Consider the following 27,680-nt stretch of genomic DNA (forward strand, 5'->3'; position numbering starts at 1 on the left):
TGAAAGTGCAAAATTCTAGTCTGTTCTACATGCAAAACAATTCCGGTATGGACATTTAACAGGCATAACACCAAGAAGTTTGCTCTTTCCTTGCATAATAGCAAGCCTTCTCCAATTTAGCTTAAACCTTCTCTCTCAAGAAAAGCAAGCAAAATGCTCAATAGCCTTTCCTCCCCTAAAAAGACATATACATCAAGAAAAGAAATCCTTTCCCCACATAAACAATGCAAAATGCTTTTTAACTCTCTTCTTAGAAACTGAATGTGGTAGCTTGTCAGCAGTGCTCTGTAACACTAACACAAGCCAGGGATATAATATTCATCCGAAACTACAAAGACAACTTAATTAGGCAGAATATAAATAACTAAACTGGAACTGGTGATTAATACTGTGTTAGCTATCCTACTTCAGGATCAAAAAAGAAAAATGTGATGCCACTTCTAATGACCCTAATCCACAGCTTACAATATTCCAGTACAGAATGACAGAAGAGCAAGTCTTCCTGTTTTTTCCTCTCCTACTGAAGTGCTGGTCCACTGTGACCTAGGCAGCCTGAGCTAACAGAATTACAGCTGGCAGCTTCAGAAAATCCAATACCAGCCCATTTTAGATGCAGAAAGAGCCAAAACAGGCCCACAGCTGATAGGTTATCAAGTGTTCACCCACACAGAGCAGCATCATAAGTAGGAACCTGAAAGTATTTCAGAGAGATCATACTAACACACCTTACAAATGTTTAAAGGCTATCTACCTTAAAGAAGGCCCCAAGCCTCGATCCTCACACACGCACACATTTACCCAAACATAGTTTCTGTTAACAACGGTTTGGACTCAGCCCCCAGCAGGGCCAGTGTGGGCATACGTGCAGAGCTGGAAGCATCTGGTGCAATGGCAGAGAAAGGAGCAGGTAAAGGCAGCCCTGCAGCAGCCCTACCCGGAAAGGCCTCTTCCTCCATGTGGCATTCACGGCACCTCGCCCAACAACTCCGTGTGAACTCCCGGAGGAAGCCTCTCCCAGCTCCTCCGGCTTCCTTTCATGGAAGCGGACAATGGCAGTCTCCCAGAGAATCGCTGTATTCCGCGTTTTCCCAGACTCCTGAGGCCAGGGGGGCTGCTCTCTTCCTTTTGCACTCGGGGAGAACAGCTAGGAAGCACTTGCTCTCTGCCCGCCAAGTGAAACTAAGCTTTACCGACGTCCCGAGAAAACGGCACACACCCAAAGCCGGCGCCTTGTGTACACCCGCTTAAATGGCTGCCAGCTCCCAGAGCATGTTGCAGCGAAGAGCCCCGCTCTCATTCACATACGAAATACGGCTGCCCGAAGCGCGGCCGTTTCGAAGGGGGAGAGAGGAGGGGGTACTGTATGCATCAGGGAGGCGGCGCGGGGGCCGCCCCGTCGCGGGGGCAGCGGGCTGGGGAAGGGGGGAGACCGGGCCGGCGGAGCAGCCCGGCGCGCACGGCAGAGGCACTCACCCAGGGCAGCAGCCTGCTCGCTAAGTTTTGCCAAGTTGGGCGGAGGGCGAGGCGGCGGCGGCGCACTCGGGCGTCCCTCCGCTGCCCGGGTCAGTCCATGGGCACGCGGCAGAGGCGAACGCGGAGCCGCGGGCGCGCAGCGCAGCTCACCAGCACCGCGCCGAGGTGTCTCTCCGCGGAGCCGCGCTGCCCCGCGGCTTCCGTGCTCGCTGCGCGCGGCAGGGCGCCGTAAGAGCGAGGAAATGCACTCGTGTCCCTCAGGCCACGCCTGCCACGGCGCACACGCAGCCTCGCTCCACACAAAGGCGACGCGCTGGAAACTCCGCTCTGCCGCCGCACCCGCTGCTGCCCCGCATTCCCTCCAGCCACCTATTCGCCCCTCGCCCCTCCGGGCGGCTTCGCTGCGCTGGCCCCGACGCGTCCGGCAGGGGAGGGGCGCCCAGGCTCGGCCGCCCCGCGCGCAACCCTGAGAGAGGGAGGCAGGGCGGCGGCTGCGAGCGCCGCCGTCCTCCGTCCCTCGCTCCCCCCCGGCGGCGGGAACGGCCGGCCCCCAACGGCCACCCCTCGCGCCCAACGGCCGGCCCCCAACGGCCACCCCTCGGCGCCCCGCCGCCGCTCGCGCCCAACGGCCGCCCCTCAACTGCCCAGCTTCGGCTTCCCCAGCCCCAAATCGGCAGTTCAATTGAAGGAAACCCATGACAGCTCATTAAGTCTCTTAGCCCTCCCCCCCAGCATTTGTTCTAAGCTAGTTTTCCAGTCAAGATAGCAGCATCGGCCAGGCTGTGGAAAACAGTTAAAAAGCTACTGGCGCTGTGCAGTCCCTGCACGCAGCCCTCTCCCCAGCTAGGCACATGCTTTGCCCCAGTGGGGAAGGTCTTGCAGTTAAACACCACTCGTTCCTCAGAGACTTTCAGAATAAGAACAAGCCCATGAGGAACAGCAATTTCAGGGCAGTCTTGCAGCACAATCTGAGTTTACCTGAAAGTCTGGAAAACCAGAAGGGAAGGAGAAAGAAAAAAAAAAACCCTATCTTGAGTCAGCAGCTATTTTAGGATTTTTAAATCTCCCTTTTAAGGTGCTGAGAAGATAGGCAGGAAAAGGAGTGACGGGCTGACTCATGTCTTTTAAAGCCATGTGGTGAGCAAGGGAGAGCTCACACCTGAGGTGAGCTCACACCTGAGGTAATCATGTTGACTGGCAGGTGGGGAAGATGCCCTTCTCATCACCCTTCTGCCTACCTGTGGGAGATCTGCCCACCAGGCATCCCTCCAAACCTGTCCTTATGTTGAGGTACCAAGGGAATGGCTGCTAGTCTTCCAGTGTCACTGCCACTTGCCGGTCACCTCAGCTTCTCTATCTCCATCTGCACTTTCCATCTTGAACCTCCCTGTCTTCTCAAATTATGGAAGAAAGGCACTACTGTCCTCCATAAGACCCATGCACGCAGGTCAAAAGCAGTAAGGCTTGCTTAGGAAAGGGATTTCAGGAAGCGGGCTGGATGTGAATGAGGATGTACACTGAATAACTAGCTATAAAGCCAAGGACATGGACAGGAAACCAAAGCTTTCCTCAGGGGTAATGCTTTGTATCCCAGTTGGTTTCTAGCGTAGCCAGTAACTTGCTGCTTCCGTTGATTTTCCCATTCCCCTCTTTTCCATGTCTTACGATCTCTGTTGACCCAAGGAAAGGCTTGTGTCATCTTCTTTCCCTTCCTTAAAGATAAAGCAAAACAGTATTTTCTTTAGTGCCTCACTAACTATGAAAATTACTGCACATTTGTGTGCAGTAGGCCAAGGTTAAGGAAGGTAGTTCAATGCCAGAGGCATTATGACAGGCCTTTTGGTATTCTCTACACTTCACTTGCTTCAGGCCTGGAGTTTTGGGGCTTCCTTTTTCCTCCTAGATCAGTAGCAACAGCTCCTCACAGAGATGGCCACAGTCCCATAGAAAGCTCGGCTAATGGGTAAGACGAATGGTTGAGGGAATAAAGCAAGCTCAGTGCTTCTCTGATTTGATGATCCTCCACTGGGTCAAGGCTGACAACTAAAACAGTTCTGCTTAGAACAAATACGCCATAAATGCACAGTTCCCTCCCCCACGTCTCTTTGAAGTTTCAGGACGCAGATAGATACTCGTGCATCAGCCACGCTCTGGTCACATTATCAAGATTCCTTCTAACTCTTTGCCTGCAATTGTTAAATGTAAATAAAAAGGTTTTGTTCATTTCTTCAAAGCCTAGATTCTGACACAATCTCATGAATGCAAGAGATTACATTTGTGAATGTCTTAGGCACAGGCATTATGACTGCTGCCTTAAACCAAAGGCAGGAAAGGCTGAACATTTCCAAGGGCACAGCGAGGTTCAGCTATCTTCCTTTCCCCAGAAATACCCATTCAGATCTCTGATTTGAGACTGGAGAAAGGCTTCTTATTCTGAAGACTGTACTATAGCAGCTTTTCTAGGCTCCTCTGTTTTCAGGCCTTCCTGAGCTTGCTAAAGGCTTTTTAGAAACCAAAGCAAAATTGAATTGACTGGTAAAGCTGAAAGAAGACACTAGAAGAAGAATCATCTGAATTTTAGGGAGGTTGTAAGTGAGGAAGGGGAGCTAGGAAATGTCACTTTAAGGATTAAGGTGGTAAAAAGAGCTGGAAGGAATCCTTTCCCATCTCGGAAGCTCCTACTTCAGTCACCTTGCAGAGCATTGAGTCGCATCCCCAGTAAAGTCAAGAGCCAAGGCAGAAAGCTCCAGTATGCGCTTTCTGTAGCAGATGAGAAGACAGAGGATGCAATAGTAACTGCTAAGATTCGGCAGGGGAGATAGCTTCAGGATTTAAGGACTGCAGACTTAGGAAGTGGCTCCCACTCAGGAAAAGTAATTCTGCAAGCCTCCACTATCATCATCTTTATTAACTTGATCTGGCTTTGAATCACGGAGACAACCAGCATCCCAAGTATTTGTTTGGTATAACCTAGTCAGTAGAATAGAGATCTCTTGCAATTTAAAAGAGTCTTGCAAAATGGTCAGTGTTAGTAGTTCACAGGGTAGTTGAATTGATTGTATTCAGTGTTAACATGGAGATAGCTGGAACAACCTTTTCATTTGTGAATTATTTACCTTTGCCATTGACATTATCTCAGTTCTGTATGCTTCACTTTGATGCTAAGGAAATTAGGGTAAAAATCTTATCCATCACAGAAACATTGTAAGTGTGAGGGCAAATTGGAAAACTTAAAGGCAGTCACTTCAGCAGTTAAGGAGCGTAACAGTACTGCAAAACCAAAAATGGAAAATCTGATTTTTGACTGAAATTGCACAGGCCTAAGTCCATGCATAATTTGTCCTTGCTGTTTCCTCTGGCCATTACAAAACATGTCCTGAAATTAATGAGGAGTAGCTGGTGAAAAGTGCCAAGACAAGAGCTATTCACCAACTCCACTGTATATTTGACAGCATTATCATCAGCAGCAAACACAACCTTGCAGTGGAAGAAATTCCTATTTGTGCAGGAAGGCTTCTGGAAATCAGCAGTTACACTTGGAATTATCATGTGGTTTTGATAATTACGGGGTTAAGAGAGAGGTGGTAGTGGGGAAAAAAAAGCCCAGAGAAGCTACTGAGGAACTTTAAACAGTCTCAGATACTACGAAATCAGCAGCTAGACCTAAAACAGTAAATTCAAAGCTGAAGTATCTTTGGGAAAACCATTATGAGATTTCCAAGAGCAACGAGAAAAAAGAATACATTTGGATGGAATTATTCAAGTATCCGGTAAAATTGGATCTAATTAAGTTAGAAACAGTGATTTATTTATCACTTTTGCACATTATTTTCTCCATCTTCCCAGCTCCCTCCACTGTTACCAAGTGGCCATTGCACTTCTCTACTCCAGCTCCGCTAAATAAGCTTCTGACAGAAGTGCTTTCGGATAGAGGAAACCACTGAGGCACTAGCTGTGTCCAAAAGGAATATTACTAAAATGTTGGTGAGGATTACAGTGAGTCTGTTAATAATTTATTCCCTCCAAACTCATTTATATAACACAGACTGTACCATTCAACACAGTATATCCTTACTTTCCTTTTTTAAAAAGGTGAATGTCCACACAAAGTTTGCTGGAATAGATGCCTTTTCCAAAAGCTTTCCTCTAGAGTAATAGTAATCTACAGTGTTCAGCGTGTGGCATCTTTGTTATGCAAATTTTTTACTGCAGAAAAAAACTCAGATTTACTACTTGCCTTCATTTAGGCTGGGGAAGTAGTGCCATCCAGTGGCACAGAGATGAAGAATTTGTTCATTTTATTTTTACCAAAATGCATCACAGGAAACACTTCAGAAAATGGCAGGGATCCCCTGGCATTCTCCTCTCTCTATGGATATTTGCAAATGACACGAATTGCAGGCAGTTTGACAGCGGTGGGAATGCATAACCCACACAGTGAAACAAAACGCAGAGCAGGAAATCAACAGAAAACACCCTCTGAGACAGACCATCTTTCTAATGGATTTAAAAGGACAGTGCAGATAGGAAACATAACTGGTATTTTTAAAAGGACAAGTAAAAACCACTTTCCTCTATTACATCTAATCCATTGATTTCACAGCATTTTCCTTTTTAGAATGTTTTTTCTTAACCTTGTTTTTGTACTGAAAAAAAAAAAGAACAAGTGTTACGAACAAACAAGGGAAAGTTGATTGGAGAGAAATGACCGTAGGGGAGTTTGTTGCTGATTTTTTTCTCAAGACCAGAATAAAGAAACTTGGAATTATTACAGCTGTTTAATCCAAGGAGCTTCTGGGATCCAACTGAGTGTTGAATTGTGATGTCATATTTGATGTAATTTTGAAGGAGTGGTTGAGATTTTGTGTATATATTGTGTTGGAAAAAAAACCCAAAATATTAAATGTATATAAGAAACTGGGCCAGCAGAGGTAGCTGTTGCTACATCAAAATCAACAACTATTAAAAAACATTTTTAAATGAATGTTCTGCATTTAAAGTAGAAAACGCTTTCTTAAAACCAGCTAATTCCAACCGTGTACAGTCTCCAGCATTGAAAATTCATCTAGAATTCATTTGTTTTTCATGTACTACTTTGCAGTCATTTTTATTTCCTTAGGACTGCCCATTTCAAATTCCTATTGACTGTTCCTAGTTCCTGGGAACCACATATTTTCCATCCTCTCTTGTTAACATGGAATTCAAAAAGGATGAGTCAACTTCAAATAATCCCAAAGTAGGCTTGAAAAAACAGATTATCAATAATAATTCTTCTGAATTTTTTAAATACCATTTTGACCCTTTGTGGTTCCAAATTTTCCAAGGTTGATCTCTGAAAGACAGGTAACAAAACTTTGAAACTTGGGTTATGTAACTCCAGAATCAAGAAGAAATACACTGTCCCTTTAGCTATTTACATGAACTGTCACTGTTAACAGTCACGAAACACACTCTCCCAGTCCCAGAGGTCTCACGTGGTTACCATATACGTGCCATTGCTGAAGCTGACAGAGCGCAGAGAACTCTCTGTCTCCATGGGTATTTTAATAAACAATTTACAAAAGGAATTCATGGGCCTTTTAAAAATGTTTTTACAGTAAAGGCACATTTCAGCTTGTAGAAGCATTAACATGCTGGACATGATGGCTTCCTGCCTCTATTTCCAGGATCACAAAACACCTGATAGAAACATTATCTCTTTAAGTGGCCACGGCATCCTTATCTTAGACCTTCAGCAGTCTGACTTAAAAGAACCAGGGGCCAATTCCATCAGACCAGATGGAATCCAACTGCACACAGACAAAATCGTAATGCCAGAAACCCTCCTCTTGGAGAAGATGCTTTCTAGATTTATTAAGTTCTAAGGCACTTCACTTTATCTTAAATTTCTTAGAATTTATGGGGCTTCCATCCCACACTCCAAGGACTGTTTCTGCATTTCACATTTCATGTTTATGTGAAATGCATAAACAACCCTTGAAACAAGGCTACAGATCCAGGTTTCTCTGAGATCAGTATCTTTTTTGCATGTCTTTGTGCAAGAGCTGTCCTCTGCAAGTGGCAAAGCCTTCCAGGTCCCACTAGAAGGAAAACTCAAAACTCAGCAGGAGCTGTGATCCAGCAGTCTCCTCCTATTAAAAATGAGATTTTATTAATAGCAGCTTGCAACTGTAAGAAACAGTAGCTCCCAGCCATTTCTTTCAGCACTTCTTTCATTTCCCTCCACTTGCACTCCAAGTAACAATATGCCAACTGCAGACAGGCAGCCATTTACATAATGCTTCACACTTTATAGGTTTGTAGAGGAAGAGTTTTAGGTGCCTGTCATCAGGCAAGGACTCATGATATGGGCATTTCCTCTCAGTGATAGAACCCAGGACAAAAAGCCCTCAGACACACTTCCTTATTTCTTGGAGTGAACTCTTGGCAGCTGTCTGGCTTTGCTGGACCCCATTCACAGAAGTGCACCTCCGCTCAGGCATTTTATATCTGAGTACCCAGAAGCACTCAAGATGGCAGTATACATGAGTCCAATCTCCATTTAGTTTTCAAATCAAAACATACTGGTGAACATAACTATCAGAGGTGCAAAACATCCCTGCAGACAGTACCATTGATATAGCAAAATTTCACAGATTTTAAACCCAGAAGAAAGCAGAATGGCTGTTTAGTCTGACCTCCTGCCAGGACACATGAATTCTACCCTTTAATTGTTTTGCTAGCTTAACGTATTCTATCCCAAACATTTTTCCAAAGATACCTAGCTTTTCATATACTTCAGCTACTGAAGGATGTGCTGGCTTACTTGATAATCTGCCCCAATTTAACAAGCACAGTTTTAAAATTGTGTTTAGACTTTGAAACATCAGCACATCTGGGAAACTCATGCTGTCCTTGAATGTTTTTGCTAACAATTTTAACACTTCAATCTAAGTATATATCTGGCTATGTCTGATAATGGTTCTCAAGGATCCTATTGTGCAACACTGCATCCGTTTCTAGAAGCAACAGCCCAGCCATTCTATTACAGAAATTAAGCTAGGATGGAAACACTACCTCATGTGCTCTCTCATATTGTTCCCTTTGCTTTTAGAATCTTAACGACAAGAAGGAACTTGCCCTAATATCACAATTAACTTTTGGAGTCAACATTAGATGTCTTTAATCTTCCTTACAGGTAATCACACAAAGAACTGCTGGAAGTTAACTACCATGAAACTTACTGGGTGGATACAACGGCAATGTCTCAAATGCAGAATCTCAGAATAATCCAGGCTGACAGAATTTAGTTTCCTAGAAACATAGATGTGTTTACAGGTTCATGAACAAGTGAAAAGTGACGACATTTCATTTACATAAATTTTTATTGTCCTTCAGCCTCAGTTGATACTTGGTTACTCCAGCCTTAGCAGGGTTTTGCTCCCCCCGGTAGGCAGGTTTCATTTGACTGTCTCTGACTGAAAACATCTAGGCTACATCAGATTTTAGACCCAGCCTTTCATTAATACAGTCAGATCCAAAAGACAAGTTGAAACCCTGACCACCTGAAGGGCGACAAAATAACAAAAAAATCCAGAAGGGTTTTAATTAGTTATTACATGTGAATGGAGAATCTTTCCACTGCATTGTTCACTAAATAGTTAAGAAGCAATTAAACTGCATGTTCAAGAAACAGATGCATTCTACATTTCAAGCTGTGATCAGAAACATGTGCAACTATTTTTCAGCTTATGAAGCTTCTGGTTTTATCTTCTCAGCAGCTTCAAGAACAGATGGAAGGCTGACTTTGTCTCCAAATTCCTTCTCACGATGCTCCAGCAGAACACCCTAGTCAGACACAAAAAGAAGGAAATTCATACACTGATCCTAGTCTCCCCACAGCAGAAGGAGTTCAAACAATTAACAACTGAACAACTCCACAAAAGAAGCCTTTGGTCCCTCAGGAGACATGAAAGCCTTCTAAAAGGCCTGCAGTACCTGTCTTCCTGCCCCAATCACATATACTCCTCCCAGCGTGAATCCTTCTCCTTCCAGGTTACCACTAAATCCATTTTTCCAAGCACGGAAGAAATTCTGCCAGACTCCAAAGCGGAAGAAGCCTGACATCATCATTTTTCGTCTGCGAGGACCATAGAAGCTTTTCTGCAGTGAAACAGAAAAATCTCAGCAAGCAAACAAACAAACAAAGCAAATAAAAAGGACTTTTCCTCCCAAATTAAATTCAGGAAACCATCCAACCCTATATCCAAGAAGGGTTTCAACACAGAAAAGCTGAATAGGCAGAGAGCTGAAAATAAATTGCACCTGAACTGATCTCTTTAACACACTACAGGACAACTTACTTTGCACACAGCCACAGCCTTACTTTCCACACTACTGTTATTGCCACCATTGATATGTTTTTTCAAGTGATCCACAGGTATCTTAGTCTTGTATACATCTACATCCATGCTGCTGACAACACAGGTGCTTTGGGATAAATGGCTTTGTTGAAGCATGGCAGTAAAAATGCTGATAAAGAGATACAGTGGTGCCAAGTCCTGCAACTATCAGCCTTTTTTTTTTTTTTTAAATCAGCCTGTTCCAAACATGCAGAGTGGGGAAGGAAAACAAAAGTTCTTTCCAGTTGCTTTTAAATATTAGATATTAGTCTTCCTTCAGATGCCACATGATTTCTAAACCTCCCTTCTGATTTAAGGAGTGAAGCAGGCCCAAGGTTTTGTTGGACAAGACTGGAGTACAGCATATGCCTGTGTTCTGGGACAAGCCACATCACTGCATTTTGGGCTGTACATGATGAATTAATTATGCCTTCCATCTTTAGACCTTGGCTCACACATCATGAACATCAGCAAGTCACACAGCCAGTGGAAGCAAGGAATAAATATTAAGAGGCTATACTGTTTATCTATTAAAGGGGAGGGGAAGAATAATCCTGCAACATGTTATCAGTGCACAGCTAGAGAACAGCTTGTAAGCTGAGTATGATATATATAGAAAAGCAAAGCTTATTAACTTCTTAAACTACAATGCTACTCAATCCTTTTCCATTCAGACCACATTCTGTCTACATTATACAAGCTCTTCAAAGAGAGCATCCATAAGCTTATTTTTTTTAAACAAAACAAGTTAGAACACTGACTTCATTATACCTTTTCATCCAGAAAGATTTCTCCTTTGAAATAATGCTGAAAATCCTCCACTTCAGTCCCTATGTTCTCTTTCACAACAGCATAGAGAGGAACACCCAGCTTGGACAGCTGAGGTTTCAGAGAGGAGAGCTCAGAAGCCTCCTAAGAAAAGGGGGGAAAAAGAAAAAAATTTCAGGCAATGGATGGAAATTGGAAAGTTTCACCTTGAATTTCTGAGTGTCAGAAATATATGTAAAATCTAGTTTGAGGTGCAAAACAGAAACAGACCGGTAAATCAGATACTCAAGCTAGCTCTGCTCCTAGGCAGATCTTCATCAGGTTTACCGGAATTCTTTTCTTTAGGCAAAGAGGAAGAAGAATTTTTGAGCATTTACTTGATAATAATAAAATCCTGAAGAAAACATAGTTTTAACTGAAAGCTATAGATTTACTTCACCTGTGCTGGGGCTTCAGCTGTTTTTAAGTGTTTACAGGACAGTGAAAGATACTGCCTGCATATCATTTAACTTTGCCAGGCCACAATTTCACATCTTTTTTTTTCTAAGTAAAAATATATCATTATCAGCCTTTCTGCAAAGCACTTGGAGGGCTCTACGCTAGAACACACTATACAAACTTAGAATAGGTAATGGAGTGAAGATGCATTTTCCTTCCAAGATTGCCCAGTGAAAATGATCAAAGAATTTTTTTACACATCTTCAGTATACCAGAAACAGTACTGCTTTTCTGGTGTGTATGAGGTGTTGCCGCTCAGCTGTTAGCTTTTTTGTTTTCCTGAAGGAAACCCAACTGCCCCAGTCTGCACAGACCAGGAGGCCTCTGAAGTTTCAAATAAACCAAAGAGTGCCCATGGTAAATATGTTTCTTCTCACCTTAAATGGAGAAAGTTCATTTTTACTGGACAAATTTCCCACCAAGAACTCCACAAACACACAAAAAAAGGACAGTTTACATGAACGCTCTCAGTCAGGTAACTGAAATGCCTTAACGAAGGCTTGCTAGGTATCTAGAATTTACTGAGTACAGGCAGCACACACATAGGGGCTAACGGATAAAAGAAATGACATTAGAGAAAGACAAAACTCTCATAATCAATTAAAAAAACCACAACTGTATTGTGCCAGTCTACATGTCTGAAAAAGGGTGTTCCAGGCTAGTGCTGTGGGGTCCCCTGTAAGACCATAAAGCTCTCCAAAGATAGAGATATCAACCAACCTTGATTAGCCTTCCGGAAAAAAGGCATTCCAGCAGTTTGGGGAGGGGAGGGGGGGTCATGTCTCCTTGCTTGGCTTTTGGGAGAGGAGAGAGCAGGAATGAAGTAAGAGCACCCTTACATTTAAAATTCTCAGGAGATTAGACTTCAGACAGAATCCTGGGACTAAACCTGACTTGTTTTTCTTTACTGCTATTTTAAAAAGATACAGTAACAGAAGGCAAAGCAACCTCTTTTTGTGGGCAAATTATTGCACACTACAACAGCTGTACAGTTACTTGCCTTCTCATTGAGATGGGTAAAAGAGGGCTCTGACCATTTCATCTAATCAAGTGAAACAGTTTGTTTTTCTTGCTTTTGTAAAAAAAACAAACAAGCAAACCCTAGCAGAATACTTAATTTCTTCACCAAGGCAGGCATAACCCAAAAGAACAATTCTCAGCTCAGTTGGTCCCTTTCATAGCTCAACTGTGGTTCTTCTGCTGCATTAGACTGCCTGAGTTTAGTTTCACCTACAGTATTTGGCAAGTCCGTGGCACTTTCACAAATGGCTAGAGTACTAGATCACTACATGGCTGGATCCAAACTACGAGAAGTAAAAGTTTGACTGTGTTCAACAGCACTAATCATAAATAATAAAAAGCTATGTGATGATTTAGGATACAGAAGATGAAAAGACTCCATATTTCTGACTCTCCAGGCCTCAATTATCAAGGGTGCAAAGCTGTAATTTCAGTAGGATTTGTGACATCCCCTGCAGTGGATAACAGAAACTTCCCCACCACCAATATCATCTTGGTGGTCTTCGAGGTAAAATGGCCACTTTCACCCCCATCACTGTGGCCAGCGAAGTATATACTCTTTCTCGGTGCTTTCAACAATGACAAAGTTCAACATCCTCTCCAAGGTGTAAGATAGTGGGAACCAAGTGTACTTTGTCTCTTGTGGAAAAATAAAAACCTGCTGCTCACAGAGTGACAGACATAGTAAGTCACCCGCATTGGAGCATTCTGCCAGCTCAGAACCAGCGACAGCTGGGATAGGAGCAGCTTTCCTACCGCAGAGAAACACTGATGGACAACTAAAAGCAACTATTCCTTGCATGAGGGGAAAGAGTCAACTCACAAAAATGTTTGAGGATTTAACAATCCAAGATAACTTCAGTTTAGACATTTTAAAAGCCTTTCAAACATTTTCACCATTAAAATACAGAAAAATTCTTTGTCATAATTAGCTGAATGGCAGAGTGACTGCCTCTGTAAATATTTGGGTTTGAACCAGAAGAAAGATGCTGAAAATTAAATTTCTTCCTCTCCATTTTTTTCCTGAAAGAAATATTTCATTCAAATAGACTCTTTACTACTGCTTAGGAAGCTAGCATTTAAAAAAATCATTAATGAATTCCTGTCTGACTGTAACCAAAAGGCAGTCAGACAGGCAGGTAACATATTCTCTTCTTGCCTATGCTATATCTGTTCAAATAAGCAGAGAAGTTTAATCTCTCACCTTTCATGGGTTCTACACATACTTAAGGAATTATTACTGATGGGAACAGATTGCTTAATTAAGTGATTGTAATAAATTACTCTGTATTAAGGAGTAGTGAATAGCAAGATAATAGCTATTTTTCCCCATAGCTATGAAAAAAACAAAGACCAAGGTGCAAGTTATGGCTGTTCCCAGGAACATTTTACATTCAATTATATTTTAAGTGTCTCTTCCCACCTACACCCAAGAAGCCCAATACCAACTTAAGTATCAAACTTTGTTTCCCAGCCTGCCTTGTGATGGAGCAGTAGCAGTTTGCAGAGACTGTCCAGAACGAATTGGTGAGTTTCTGTCACACATTCTCCTTGTCTTCTGACTCCTTACATTCCTGCCTCCCATCTAGCATCCAGAAGAGTGAGGGACTCCGCTTTATGCTCACCTCTCTGCAGAGTTTTGCTGAGAAGCCTTGTCTGATGGATTTCTGCCAGTCCAATTTTGGGCTGCTTTTGACCAGAGACTACCTGGCTCAGAGTTTTATCCTGAACATATGGAACACAACCAGCTCATATGACTCACCACCAGTTGGAACTGTGTAGTCTTCATCCCAAATTATCACAGGCAGATGTAAAAATCCCTGACAGATGCAAAAATCAGGTATCAATTGCCTTCAGTAGGAAAATGCTCAGGACCTAGACCAGCTGCAAAGAAAACTAAAACTAAATATGTTGTTAGCTGGAATCCAGTTTGGGGTAGGAAACAACATCTTTCAGATACTTCAGATGTATTTTATGACTGTCCTATTCACCTCCTGCCTTTATCTAAAGGGGAACTATGTAAGTAGAGCTTAACTCTTCCCAGTTAATCCCCAAGCCCACCAAGTACCTCTCTGCACAAAAATCATCCAGGTCTTCGCACAGCCATGATCACTGCACCATTCTTCTTCCATAGCTCACCAGCTTTGAATGTTCTTTGTTCTGTTTATACAGGAGAAACAGCATGAACAATAATACCAGCCACTCTTGCTTATAGCGATTAATGCTTTAAGGATGAACACAAAGCATTGTAGAGAATTCCACATTCAAATAAAACTCTATCAGAGAAATTTTTATATGCATAACAGGGTATTAATTGTTTTATTGATTTTTAGGAGTGTGTCATGTTGTTCCAACTGTATTTCTATTTAAAACAAGGACCTCCCAGAAATAACAGTTTTAGTGGCTTTTCCTTTACCAGAAACATCTATCAAGGACACCCAACGACTTCCTATAACTGGGAAAGACTAAGAAAAACCCTTGAGAAAACCAGTGTGGTCTGCATGGAAATCTGTCTCCTTTATAGATAACCCTCATGTAGGGAAAATTAATCCTTCTAAACACACTTCACTCTTCTCCAGAGTTTCCAATCCTACTCTTACAGAGGTTCTTAAATAAACCTAATCATCAAAGAATGAGGGCTCAAATGTCCAGAATCTTACCTGGTACCAAAGTTTTTAGCTCTATCTCCTCTAAAAACTCCAGCGTAGCCTTCTCTGGCTTGGACAAAAACAAGTCAGTGTTAGCAAGGACGATCCCTGTTACAGCTGCACCAATGGCTCCAAGGCCAACAGACCACATGCCCATAGTGAAGAGCCCGATGTCAGGCAGGAAGGACATTTCTGGAAAGTACAAGAAGAAAGCAGCTCTAACTATTGAACACTGATGAAGGCAGACAAGGAGGAACTGGCTCAAAACAACAACTAAATCCACACAGTAAATGGATCTTGTTGGGTGGACTGGAGATGATCTGTAAACCCCTGCACTGAACTGGGAAGAAGATGTAGATTACATTCCAGTTCTGCTCCTGACCTACATCAAGAATATCACAAGATATCTGCTACTGGACTGATAAAAACATTCATGACTTAAGTACTCAAATACAATGGGGAGGAAGGGGATAGAAGTATATGTATATAATACAGAGCCTCTGACAAGATGACCTCCTTGTTAGCCAGTACCTTACCTTGTTACACTAAGACAGTGGTTTCTTTCAAAAAAAAAGAAGTGTTTGTAGAGTAGAAGCTTTTTTTCTAATTTACAATACACAGTGAACTTTACAAATACACTGCAGAAGACTTTAAAAAGTGTGTGTATTCATATATATGTATATATACACATACACACAGATTTTGGCTCCTATATATATTTTCATATATATATATACACATATACACACACACACATATCAGTATCGGTGTATATATATCATATATATATCAGTATCAGTGTAACAGGTAATATTTTTCCTTACAGTTCCACATTAGAACCAAGACAGGCACGGAGCCAAAATCTGAGCAGCATTCATCCCTGCAGACAGAAATAATGTAGACTTTCAACCATTTTATTAGGCACAGCGATCCAACATTACAGCACCTTCTGTATGCTGGGCAGTTTCCACTTTTACTAAAGCAGGTCTTGCAGGAATCACATCAGGAACAAACCACTTAACTCACACCCCCCAGTCAGAACAAATAACATTGCAATGGCAGCTATTACATACGCTGGCTCCAGCCTTGGTATCGCTTGTTGTGACCAGGGCCTCTAGTTCGGTAGCAGTTTTATTAAACACCAGCCATGCTCCCCCAAGGAAGCTCCCAAAGCCCTATCCTGACCCTTGTGCATGTTTCACAAGCCTGGAAAGGGCTGACTGCCACATTCCTGTGAGGCGGTATCACTTAGGAGGATGCAGGAAAGCAAGCTTAGCCCTGCATAACGGACAAATTTCAAGATCCAACTGTGAGCAATAACTGGTATAAGAGTCACTGGAGTTTTGGCAGTAAAAAAAGTCACTGTGCATTTATACCACAACAATTACGTGTTACAAAGGGCTGTAGATTTGCAAAGTGACCCAACTTTCGGGTTAGGCAACATCAAGAATTCAATTTTTTCCAGGGCCATCTGCAAAACCCTGCTCCTCGATATGCTATTTTTGGTAGGTATTGCCAACTGTGTATACTTTTGTACAAGAGAGAATTTTTTTCCCATATATACAGGAAAAATGTAACTTTTTTGAACTATGACTGGCAACAAACCATGGACGCACACACTCTTTATCCCCACAACCAGCTGTTGTTAGAATTCAGAAAGTAAAAACTAGTAAAAACTCCTAGTTTTTGTGTCAGAGCCACATTGCCCTGAACTTTCAGGGAGAAAACCCCTTTCCACTTCCATCCTTGAAACTAGCTCCAGAGTACTATTGATGAACAAATATAACCAACTACCCATCTGCAGAAATCGTTGGAAAGTTTTTGAAAAAAAGATTGTTTTACTCTTCTAACACCGTATTTAGTTCCAAGGAAGGCAGTATTTTAGTATCTAGAAACACGCATAACCCAAGAACCTGAACAGAAAACAAGGTCAGTTTATATAAACAGAGTGCAGATAAGAGAACAGAATCTACCCAGTTTCCCTGCTTATTTCTAACACAGGGAAATTCCTTGTCATTATCTGCTTTCTCTACATACTTTTTAAAACACAAAGTCATATTGTAATGACAATTTTTTGATATCTGCTTCTGACTCGTATCAGAGACCATCCTGACCCCAGCCTTTGCAATGACCAAAGTGTAACTAACTCAAAATGTATTGCTGTAACACAGCAATATCCTTGTGCTAAGACTTAAAATCTCCTTCGGCATACCTAAAAGGCTTCAGCCCTGTTCCCTCCCAGCACTTCCACTACTATCCAGCTATTCTTTGGGCTTGAGTCTTGCCTGGTCCAGACGTGTTTTTCTCCTAATTCTTAGTTACAAAGGGGGGGGAACCAAGTGTTAATCCTTCGTGCATTTAGTTTGTCTACAAAAGGTTTTGACTGATTAACGAGCAAGTTCTCACATAGCAATGCTAATAATAATAATAAAGCTACAGGCCAACCTCACTGTAACATTTCAGACCCACTCAGTTTTAGGGTTGATAGGAGATCACTGAGCTTAGTCCACAGAACTCTTCAGTTTAACTAGATTCTTTGGTCTCTGGTCAGTGACAGAAAATGGCTCAAAAGCGTGCATGTTCTGCTATGTAAATAAGCAGGGGCATGAAAGAAGCAGTTCTGCCCGGTGGTACTGAAATTCCCCCCCCTGCTAAGGGCAAACGCCATACAGCAAGCCACCAGGAACCATACATGTGGGAAACAGCAGCCAGGATTATTCCAACACTCACTAACAGCCTCGGCTGAGCCCTGACACATCTGGTTCATTGACATGCAAGGGAAGAGACTACAGAGAAAAGAGCAGAGCATTTGCAACTAGCAGTTTCATTTCTTTCCAGGTGCTGTTTATTAAGCCAATCTGAAGCTCCAAAAGAAGAGGAAAAAAAAGCAAAAAACCCACCACACCCTTCCTTCAAACAGAAAGGCTACTGCTTTTTGATCAAAGCCTATGAATTTTTAAACATCAGGTGATACATCCACGATAAAAGACGCGACACAGCATCCCGTAAGCACTCGCTCCGCAGGTCGGTGCACTCACTAGCACCCACACAGCCCTCCCAGTGCGCTCACCGGCACCCACGCAGCCCACCCCGTAGTGCACTCACCGGCACCCACGCAGCCCTCCCTGTAGTGCACTCACCGGCACCCACGCAGCCCTCCCAGTGCGCTCACCAGCACCCACGCAGCCCTCCCCGTAGTGCACTCACCGGCACCCACGCAGCCCTCCCAGTGCGCTCACCAGCACCCACGCAGCCCTCCCAGTGCGCTCACCAGCACCCACGCAGCCCTCCCCGTAGTGCACTCACCGGCACCCACACAGCCCTCCCAGTGCGCTCACCGGCACCCACACAGCCCTCCCCGTAGTGCACTCACCGGCACCCACACAGCCCTCCCCGTAGTGCACTCACCAGCACCCACGCAGCCCTCCCAGTGCGCTCACCGGCACCCACGCAGCCCTCCCCGTAGTGCACTCACCGGCACCCATGCAGCCCACCCGCTGGCAGGGGGCAGCCGGAGCGCGCCGTGCCGGTGCCCACGGGAGTGGTGGGGAGAGGCGAGCGAGCCCGGCCCAGCCACCGCAGCAGTGCTGGCAGCAGGAGCAGGGCTAGGCAGGAGGCCAGCGCTGCAACCTTTGTTGCAGTCAGAGTGGGGCTCGCAGCATTTTTGAGCAATACGTACCACGGGCTCCTCGCAGGGGCGTTATGAACAAGCGGCTACCCAATCCAGAGCAGGATTGTTTTAATGGTATCTTAATTAGGCAACTTTTTTTTTTTTAATTAAACACATGGTTACCCTCTTTGTGCTGGAGGAGGAGGAGGTATAAGGAGCAGGAACTATGGAAAACATTCACGAAGCTGAGAACACGGAACTAAACCTTAAGTTCTGTGTGTTTTTCTATAGAACTGTGCATTTTTATAATAAATATTTTTGCTGTGTTTCAGTCCATTCTACTTGTAACCTCCCCAGCACTACATGCCAAAGCAACGTACACAATTCTGGAAACAATTAAGCAGCCATCACAATGTGGGGAAAAAGTTTCAAAGTAGAGAGCTGTACTGGTGGAAGACTGCCTGAATCAACCCAGCGCTTATATGCGAGGTTACCAGCTTCACCGATAACACCCCTTCACTTAAGAGCATTATTTTCTCTGGAACTACCAGATTTGCAAGCTCTCAACTCTGCTAAAATCTCCACTCCTTCAAACCTCCCAAAGTGAGCAAACACTTTACAGAGAACAAGCTGAAATGGAAACAAACAAACAAAAATAGGAAAAACATCTTTTTTTGGTGACCACAAGACCCCAAGATGGTAGCGAGCTGTTCTATAGTTTGTCAGTACTCAGCTAACCAGTACTTAAAAAAGCTTAGTCTTAATTCTTCTGTAAATGCCATTTGATTGTCTTCACTTCATGTCAAGAGGATCAATTAAATCATGGTTTTGTGGATGTCTCATTTCTCTTCCACCCACAACTGGAGAAAAAATGTAATTAAGAGGATAGCTATCCTTAAACATTTATTTTATCAGTGTAAACAGGACACATCACAGCTGTGTCAAAAAAAATGCTGGGAAGCCTGTGTTTTTTACTGTCAATAAAAGTCACGGTAGCACACGGAGTCGGTTACATTCTTTCCCTAAGAGTACTGCTGAGCAAGAGCGGGGACAGGCAGTGGGCACTTCACAAGCTGGATGGCACGAGCACATACCCCCCAGTCTGAAATTTTTGTTCATCAGTCAGTTTTGACCACAGCTCTCCCTTCCCTTCTCTGCTCTCCCAACGTTCCCAAGATATTTCGTATTCAGCCTAAAAATCTTTCGGAGCTTTGTCACGACTTGCACACCCGAAACACAAGCTGAGCTGATTATTTTTTATGAGACATTCCCCCCAGAAATAAGTCATCAGATTACAAGTATCTTTGTAAATCTCTCAGAAAGAATATTTACAATCCACAATGATCCAGTGACATGCAGAGAGATTTGAAGAGGCCTCACACACCCTTTGGGATGACGAAATACAACATGCAGACCTAACTTCAAAGCTGGCCCCGCCTGAAGTGAAGGTGGGACCGGAGAGCCTTCAGCGGTCCCTCCCAACCTCAGCCATCCCACCAACACCAAAATCAATACATCAATCCAAAAGTCTCCTAGCATTTTTGGAGTCGTGAATATAAGTAGTTCCCACAGCATGAAGGATTTTTTCCCCCTTTTTCTTCTTTTTTAGCCATTGTAAAGATTCTGTAACAAACCATTGCTTGTGTCAGGAACAAGAGCCATTCGCTTTGGTTTTGTTCCAAGTCTGCATTTGTTTCATTACGTAACTCTGTGCCATCTTGTGCCCAGCTCTAGTTCAAGTGAAAGGTGCTGTGTCAAGCAAGCAAACCATACTCCTTCCTTTGAAAGGATGAAGGAAGTTTGTTTTCAAAGCATATGATCTGCCCCATTCTGAGACTGTTTTAAAGAAACCCAGCATTGCAACTGCCCCTTCCTCCCAGCAAGGGAAAGCAAAGGGCTCTTGCACAAAACTCAGGAAATCTTCCAACCCAGTATGTTTTCACAGAGAAAAAGCAGCTAATCTTGTACCTGGGAAAACTGAAGCCTCTGCTCAATCAGAAAAATGGAAATACTGTGCACATGGGAAGAAGCACTTAAGTACAAAACTGCATCAAGTCCTTACATGAGGACACTACAGACTAAATTCACGGAGTCTGCTGGGGATCCCAAGGTGGAAAGCGGCATGCTGAGGCCTTCGCAGAGATGGGGGAGGAAGAGGAGTACCAAGAGACCCGCTAATAACGCCAGTCACTGTTCACCAAAACACCCCGACAAACCACCGAACACACTGCTGCCATAGCCAGCGCAGCAAACGTCCCTTCAGTGCAGACCCAGGAGCAGCTACTAGAGATTCCAGGTCAAATCGGGATCTGCTCTTTCCTGTCCCCCCCCCCCCCTTTTTTTTTTTTTTTTTTTTTTTTTTTGATTCCTATACCTTGCTCGTATTTTAACTTTCGGGTCCCCGCCTTATGCAAAACAGTTCTGTGCTCAAAGCAAGCGCACGGGACAAGCGATAACCGCTTCCAGAGCCATCTGTAAGGCGGGCAGGCCACCCGGCCCAGACACAGCGAGGACGGCTCCAAACGCTCAGCCACCAGCACACGGCAAGTCACCGCCGCCGCAAGCACCGCGGCGCAGGGCCCGCGGGCACCGCAGCGCCCGGGCACGGCCAGCTCGCCGCCCCGCCGCACCCGGGGCCGCGCCCGCCCGCCCCGGGGCCGCACCGCGCCGCACCGCCCCCCCGGCGCCCGCACTCACAGCGCTCCGCGCCGCGCCGCCGCCGCCGCCACCGCCACCGCGCAGGCCCCGCGCCCGCCGCCAGCGCCCGCCGCCAGGCGCCCTTTGCCCCGGGGCCCCGCGCTCCGCACCGCCCCTGCGCAGAGCCGCGGCGCGGCCGGGCTTATCTGCTGCCTTCGGAAATCACCCGACCCCTCGCACCCCTCCCTGCACCCCTTTTCCCCCCGGTGAAATTTTATCAGCTTCTGGCTCAGCAGAGAAGCATTTCAGGCCCCGTATTTATTTAAATATATTTAAGGCAGCAAAAGCATAATGGCCGAAATCCAAGAATGCAGGGAGTTTATCGCTTAAGCAGTGTGATTAACGGCGGGCACTTAAAAACGCTTACATATCTATTATATTCAAGAATATACTTGCTCAGATAAACCCGCCAACAACATGTCACAACATCATTTAACAAACACGCTTTTCAGTTGCTCGTGGTCGTTAGGCGCTGCTCCAGCCAGAAGCTCGAAGGACTCATCTTCGCCACCCTGGGACTCCTTCCTGGGGCTCCCAGTAAGCTGGCACTTACAGGATTAAAAGGAAGGACAGCAGCGAGAGCACGGTGCGGCCGGTAACACAGGCCAACGCACAGGAGAGCAAACCTCGCACAAGCAGCTTTCCTCAGCATCTCCCAAAGTCACCCAGCGCAAGCGGCCTCCCCGCTCTCTCTCCCGGCTGGCAGTCACCAGCTACTCAGATTGGACCTGCCTAGTTTGCCCTTTACTTGTAGTTTCTAATAAGGGCGAATGTATTTTCACAAAGCTTAATTTCTTACAGAATCCCACCACAAGCTCTCAGCTAACCGGAGGCACCACCTCCGATCTAGCAAGGATGGTAACTGGGGGCAGCAAGCCACGTTTGCTGGATTCACCAGAAAACGTCCCCAGGGCACCTGCGGTGGCAAACCGGCAGCAGCCTCGGAGCACAAGATCGTACCGCAGAGGCTGGCTGCAGCGACGGATCGCTCTGCGCCGCTCCCGCAGCAAGCGCACCGGCGCTCCCGGGCCGCTGGCCCCAGCGCTGAACGGCCTTCCCGCAAGAGGCAGCCCCACGCACGGCACGGTTTCAGGCAGCTGCAGGGGAGAGATTTGGGGTCTTATTTTGCAAAAAATGTTTGTGGTAGTTATGCTTTTATCCACATACGCACTTCTGGAAATCAAATGGACTGTAGTAAGCACTAACGCCATGCAGACATGTTTATCATCAATTAAAAAAGGATCGAAGGGAACTTCATGGCAGTGACAGCATTACCGGACTGCCTGAAAGAGCTGGGGAATCCAGGAGGACTGCAGAGTTTTGGGTGGCTTTTTTTTCCTGGGAAATACAAAGAACTGAGGAAATAAAACACTGTCTCCACTTTAACTGTCTCCTTACCTAGTGTGGGAATGCTTTCTATAAATGCTAGGCATATTATACTGAAATGGCTTTCTCACTGCTTAGAAACACAGCCAGCATTAGAATATATGTATCTTTGCTGCTGTGACATAGCAATTTTACTGAAAACGATATTATGGCAGCAACATGTGATTGACAAATCTTGTCATCCACCATCATGTAGTTAAAACCTTAATGTCTTCAGGCTGTCAGCATTCCTTCCTTCTGAATTTTACAATGCTTTTGCCTGTCAATATTTGGTAATGGTAGAATTGTAGCTCCATTATTTTTGTTGCCATGGTGAGTGCACAAAACAAAAAAACAAACCTTTTTCTTAATGATATTTCTGCACGTTACACCTCTAACAATCTGGCAGCTGGCCTTCAACTACTTAGGACTTCGAAATTCAAGGGTAACCAGTGCTCTTGAGGAAGAAAACTATCACAAGATGAAAACATGTTTTTATTTACTGATTTCTCTTAGTAGGAGTGCATTACAAGGCATCAGGCAAGAACAGTGAGCAGTTAATCTCCGAAGCGGTTCTGACTTCATTTCTCCCTATTGTAACAAAAAAACTTTATGCAAAAAAATGTGAGCCTGCACATCTGGACGTCATCCAAGAATATTTTCTTATTTTATAAGGCAGCGAAATCCCTTGAATACATGCTCAATTTTAATAGACACAGAACTCTAAGAGAAATTGAACTGTGGAAATACTGGAAGCAAACCTCTTCTGCTTAAGTCTCCAGACATGCTCACTATCCATGAAAAGCTACTGTGTGGTGAGCAGAGTCCCAGCAGCAATTAGCTTCATTAGGCTGCCACTGTGGTCAGTGCTTTAGAAAGGTAGCGAGATTTTGGCAGGAAAGCTGAACAGGAAGTTAAATTCTTTGTTTTTCTGTTTTTCCCTCTGGAGAAAATCACATTCTAGAATAGTTTTTTCCACATACCTATTCAGATGTTATTCACACATCTTGCCTGCTGAAAAACAGAGTAATAGATAAAGTCCCTGACACACACTAAAAGAACATTTCACAGAGCAACAGGCACCAACAGTTTATTTTCCAGTTCTCAGGTTTTTACTAGTGTTCTTAAAAAGCACTTTGAGCCTTTCTCTTCCTGTTTTCATAATTCAGTTATATAGCAGCTATAAAGAAGAGTATCATTCCGCAATCTGTTTGTATATCAGTTAATTAAATTTCCGTAGAATGCCAGTGCATTATTCACCCAGCATGTACTGTATCAGTATCTATGCTAAAACATGATTCTAGTGTTACGAAACTTTCAATTCACGTACAGAATGACAAACCTACGTGTTATTTCAGAAGTTAATTATTTCTATTTCTTGTTGGATCATGCTTCTATAGATCAGCTTTAGATCAAGGGCGTTGTTAGACAAATGACTTCTGTATTGTGCCAGTAAGATTGGATGCACATGGACATAGAAAAATACAGCTTGAACTTTTTATGTCATTTGCTTCTAGAGGTGTATCTACAAAGAGGCAGACTGACCTAGGTTTCAAATAGACCAGGCAAAAGTCATGTCCTCTTTGGAAGCTGTATGGCCATATGTATTCCTGTGGTGTTGTCTTGTGTTCAACCTCATCTTGATTATTAGGAAATAAAAGCACCAGCTGTCTGCAGACATCCTAGTCACAGGGTTTTAGATTTATCTTAAATAAGGCCAGGGTGTAGTAGTCACTGAATAAACCAAAGGATCTACAGGACTTTTGAAATCAGTTTCACCCACATAAGCAGTCCACAGAGAAACACCAAGAATGGATTGGTGCAACAGCCTCCATCTGGACAAGAACAGGAAACAGAGAATTAGTAAGTCTTCTTAACTGGTATACAGATGCTTACACAAATCTCTTCTGGCAGTAGCCTAATAAACATGCTGAATCACAGAAAAGCCTATCAGTTACAATACAATAGGTAACCAAGGCTTGGGAAAGAACAAGGTCATTAGACCTTTTGTGCGTGCTTCAGTCTTCAGCATCTTTATGCCAGGCTCTGCTTCGAACTCCTTTCACCTTTCTTCTAAAGTAATTTTTCTTTAAGGTATTTGGTGTTTTACAGAATTACTGCTCATGTAGCTCCATTTTCTACTGATTTTGCTTTGGCTTCAACAGGCTATATCAGTGCCAATACCCTCTGCTTCACTGTTACTAATCTCGGCCCCTTATACAAATGCTGACCTCCCAGGCACGAGCTCAGAACCAAGGCAGTTACAGGAGTCAGCTCTCAAAGCAGGCTCTCATGGGAACAAATATGAACGTGCCATCAGCCCAATGCATAACTAAGAAACAGTGAGGTACACATGCAGTTGCAAAGGTTATATAATACAGCAGTAAGGAATGACAGAATTTATGACTGAGAAAAAAAGGATTTAAAATTAAATTGATGCTTCAGAAAACACCAGTAGCTAGTGTCACTTCCAAAAAACACCTACTAAGGAAAAAAGAAACCTTACTTTCACAGCAAAATTAAATGTGGGCGGCCTATAGTTTTTATTTGTCCTGTTTACTCCACTGCTACCCCTATTGGTATTTGATTCCACCTCTTAAGGTTTTCTCATGGCAGATAAGACACTGAGACCTAGTAAGAAGAGTTATAAAAGACTATTCTAGCCCTGTGCTACAGGCTAAGTGATGAAGCTTCAGTCATTCTGGTAGCAGTCCTGGTTAACTGCCCACAAATGCTACATAGTTCCTATTAAAATCCAGGCCCCCAAAGGGTTTCCTGGTTATTTTCCTTTCTAGTTACTGGGGCAATGCTGACAGGTTTAATTCCTTGCTATAGACCTCGATATAGTAGCTTTGCATCTTGCAATCAATACAAGTCCTTAATAAGCACAAGGCTGCTTGTATGACTAACACAACTGAAATAAGGTGCCCTACATTATGCTCAAGACAGCTAGTTTCTATACTGAATCAGTCAAACAGCAAATCCCACCAAGCTGGTTGCATATGGGTAGCAATACTGGTATAAATACATTTTTAAAATATTATATGCAAAGCCTTTCATGGAGGTGGCTAATTTATTAGGCTTACAATAGCCTGCTGATACACCAGCTGATTTAGCTGCTCCTCAGAATGAACTGTTCAAGCACTAAGGAAGAGAATGGGGAATTCTCTATCAAATTTAGGCTTTTCTAGCAGCAGATGAGCTGCTCTTAATACTTGAAATCTGAGCGAAAAATTCCGTAACCTCTTCTGCTAAAAAAATCTGGGTTAGAAAAACAAAACAACTCTACTACCAAAACTGTTGAAGCCAGTCTGGGTCATTTTGACAGAACTTGGTTAGGAATCAAATACACATGCAACTCTGGCAGAAACCTCAGCCATAATTTCCGGTGGTCAGGTGGTAATGAGCATTTGGGCATGGTAAACTTTTCATCCAGCAGAGCTACAGCCAAACCCTGACCATAGCCGTAAACTCTTAATCTTATTACATTGAACAGTGTGTCTGTACAACCTTCTTTAGCTATCACACTTTCTGCTTCTGTGCTGCATGACTGTACTTTATGCTTGCATTTATTCTTGGCCTCAGTACAACACATCAGCCTATGCAAGGCCACAACCTATATTTCATATTTCCAATGTAGGATTTCCACTTCATTCCCTGTGAACTTCTTTTTAAGGGGTGGTGCTCATCTCTGGGAATACAGACTGTTTCCATTTTGACATTTACAATTCTTACTTATTTCTTTTGTTAGCTCTCATTACGGCAACTTGAGAGAAAAGCAATATGAAAAAACACCCAATGCACGATCACTGGGTATCTTAAGTGAATGATGATAAGTAATGACTTAAATTTTAAAAGAAGTATATTGCACAAATAAATATAACAGAAAGATACTTCATTCACTAAGATACGTTTAAAGTCTGCAGCATCAATTCGGCAAGTCCCATTTCCTGAAACACATGTGCTTATCTGCCTTCAGTGGGAATGTGAAGGACTTCCTGCAACAAAATCTTCATCGGAATAAATAATTAAGTCATTATCATGATTTCTTCCTAGAACCAAGTTGTAGTCTCTGTCTCTCTTTTTGGTGATATTGGCTTAGTCCCTGAGCCAGAACATAAACGTTCAAAAAGACATGGTATAGCTTTTGCCTGAATATTTCATTGGTAGGATAAAGCTTGTCAAAGTTAGCAGGAGTGTAGATAGTTTTCTTTTCTCCATCTAAAAGAAATAAATGCCAGCACTGCCTGCTTTTAGCAATGTGTTTAAATATATCTGCCATAAAGCATTTCTTCCCCACATCCATTTTGCTCACATCCACCTTCATTTTTGTCACTGCTTGTATTGCCAAACAGAAACTTAAAATTGTAGTAACCATTCAAACTAATTATGCATGGAGTAAAACTCAGTTGCTATGTGAACACATCATTTATTGTTAAATTAAAAAGAGGCATAATTTTAATGGGTGTTTTTGTTTGCTACTCTTGATTTAACCAAGGTTCTATATGGGCAATAAGCAGTTGGCAATGGGACAGAATAACGAGTGGTGTGAAATAGGGCATAAATATATGTATAGGAAATAATGATGTTGAAAACTTTCAAAGTCACTGTTTGCTATGCTGGGCTACCAAAGCAGCATTTTTAAATTGGGGATTCTGTATTTATCCTGCAGTTATATTTAAAATTCAGACTTTTTGGAGGCAAGGAAGGCTGCTTAGACAAGTAGAAGTAGGAGTTGGGGCTTGAAATGCAAATAGATTCCCATGTTGATTTTTTTTTTTTTAAATCACTGTGACCCAAGAACATTCACAGGAAACAGAAGAGCTAGCCCCCTGAAATATGACTCAGTAAGTGTAGTTTTTTTATGACTGCAATTTTTCTAATAGTATAGACAACCTACAAGGGCTTTGGCTAGATGGAGTGGAGAAAAACACCAGAGATTAGCAAGGCTAGTGAAATCCTTATTAAATTACAGCCTCTTTTCCATGTATAGTATGAGAGATAATAGGCCTAAAAGGATTTATGGAAAATGAATAAAAAACATCTCGATTAGGAGGAAAGGACACAGGTGAAAACAAAAGCTGATGTCTGAAGATCTACCAAGCCTGAAGAGCAGTACCTAAATGATAAGCACAGAGGGTAAGTGAAACCCTGAGAGAATTTGGAATTAGAATCATTAGGCTCATATGGAAACTATTAAAGTTGTGTTTTTCCTAAATC

The 27,680-nt window shown here is 43.4% G+C and overlaps 2 protein-coding genes and 1 long non-coding RNA gene across 7 annotated transcripts in view; 1 reads left to right on the forward strand and 2 right to left on the reverse strand.

Annotated features, from left to right (window-relative positions):
* Nucleotides 1-21,177, reverse strand: part of TSPAN14 (tetraspanin 14) — a 62,946-nt gene extending 41,769 nt beyond the window's left edge. The window contains exon 1 of one of the 5 annotated variants that reach the window (XM_064513781.1): nt 21,096-21,177. The gene's annotated coding sequence lies outside the window, so the exon portion shown is untranslated. Of the gene's footprint in view, nt 1-934; nt 1,171-1,473; nt 2,032-21,095 lie in introns of those variants that run through there. The other 4 variants (XM_064513780.1, XM_026116776.2, XM_026116774.2 and 1 more) reach the window with 4 other exon arrangements.
* On the reverse strand, nt 8,819-18,439 carry PRXL2A (peroxiredoxin like 2A). Its single transcript, XM_026116754.2, has 6 exons — nt 18,264-18,439; nt 14,801-14,980; nt 14,209-14,300; nt 10,626-10,766; nt 9,451-9,615; nt 8,819-9,300 (listed from the first exon to the last, which is right to left on the reverse strand). The coding sequence occupies exons 1-6, from the start codon at nt 18,271-18,273 to the stop codon at nt 9,202-9,204; spliced, it is 687 nt and encodes a 228-aa protein (XP_025972539.2). The 5' UTR covers nt 18,274-18,439; the 3' UTR covers nt 8,819-9,201.
* Nucleotides 21,094-26,922, forward strand: LOC112993289 (uncharacterized). The gene is made up of 2 exons (XR_003261694.2): nt 21,094-24,323; nt 26,212-26,922. It is a non-coding gene; the product is annotated as an uncharacterized LOC112993289 (long non-coding RNA).
* Nucleotides 26,923-27,680: the final 758 nt, after the last annotated feature.

Source organism: Dromaius novaehollandiae, chromosome 6 (genome assembly GCF_036370855.1).
Source record: "Dromaius novaehollandiae isolate bDroNov1 chromosome 6, bDroNov1.hap1, whole genome shotgun sequence".
Taxonomy (NCBI): Eukaryota; Metazoa; Chordata; class Aves; order Casuariiformes; family Dromaiidae; genus Dromaius; species Dromaius novaehollandiae.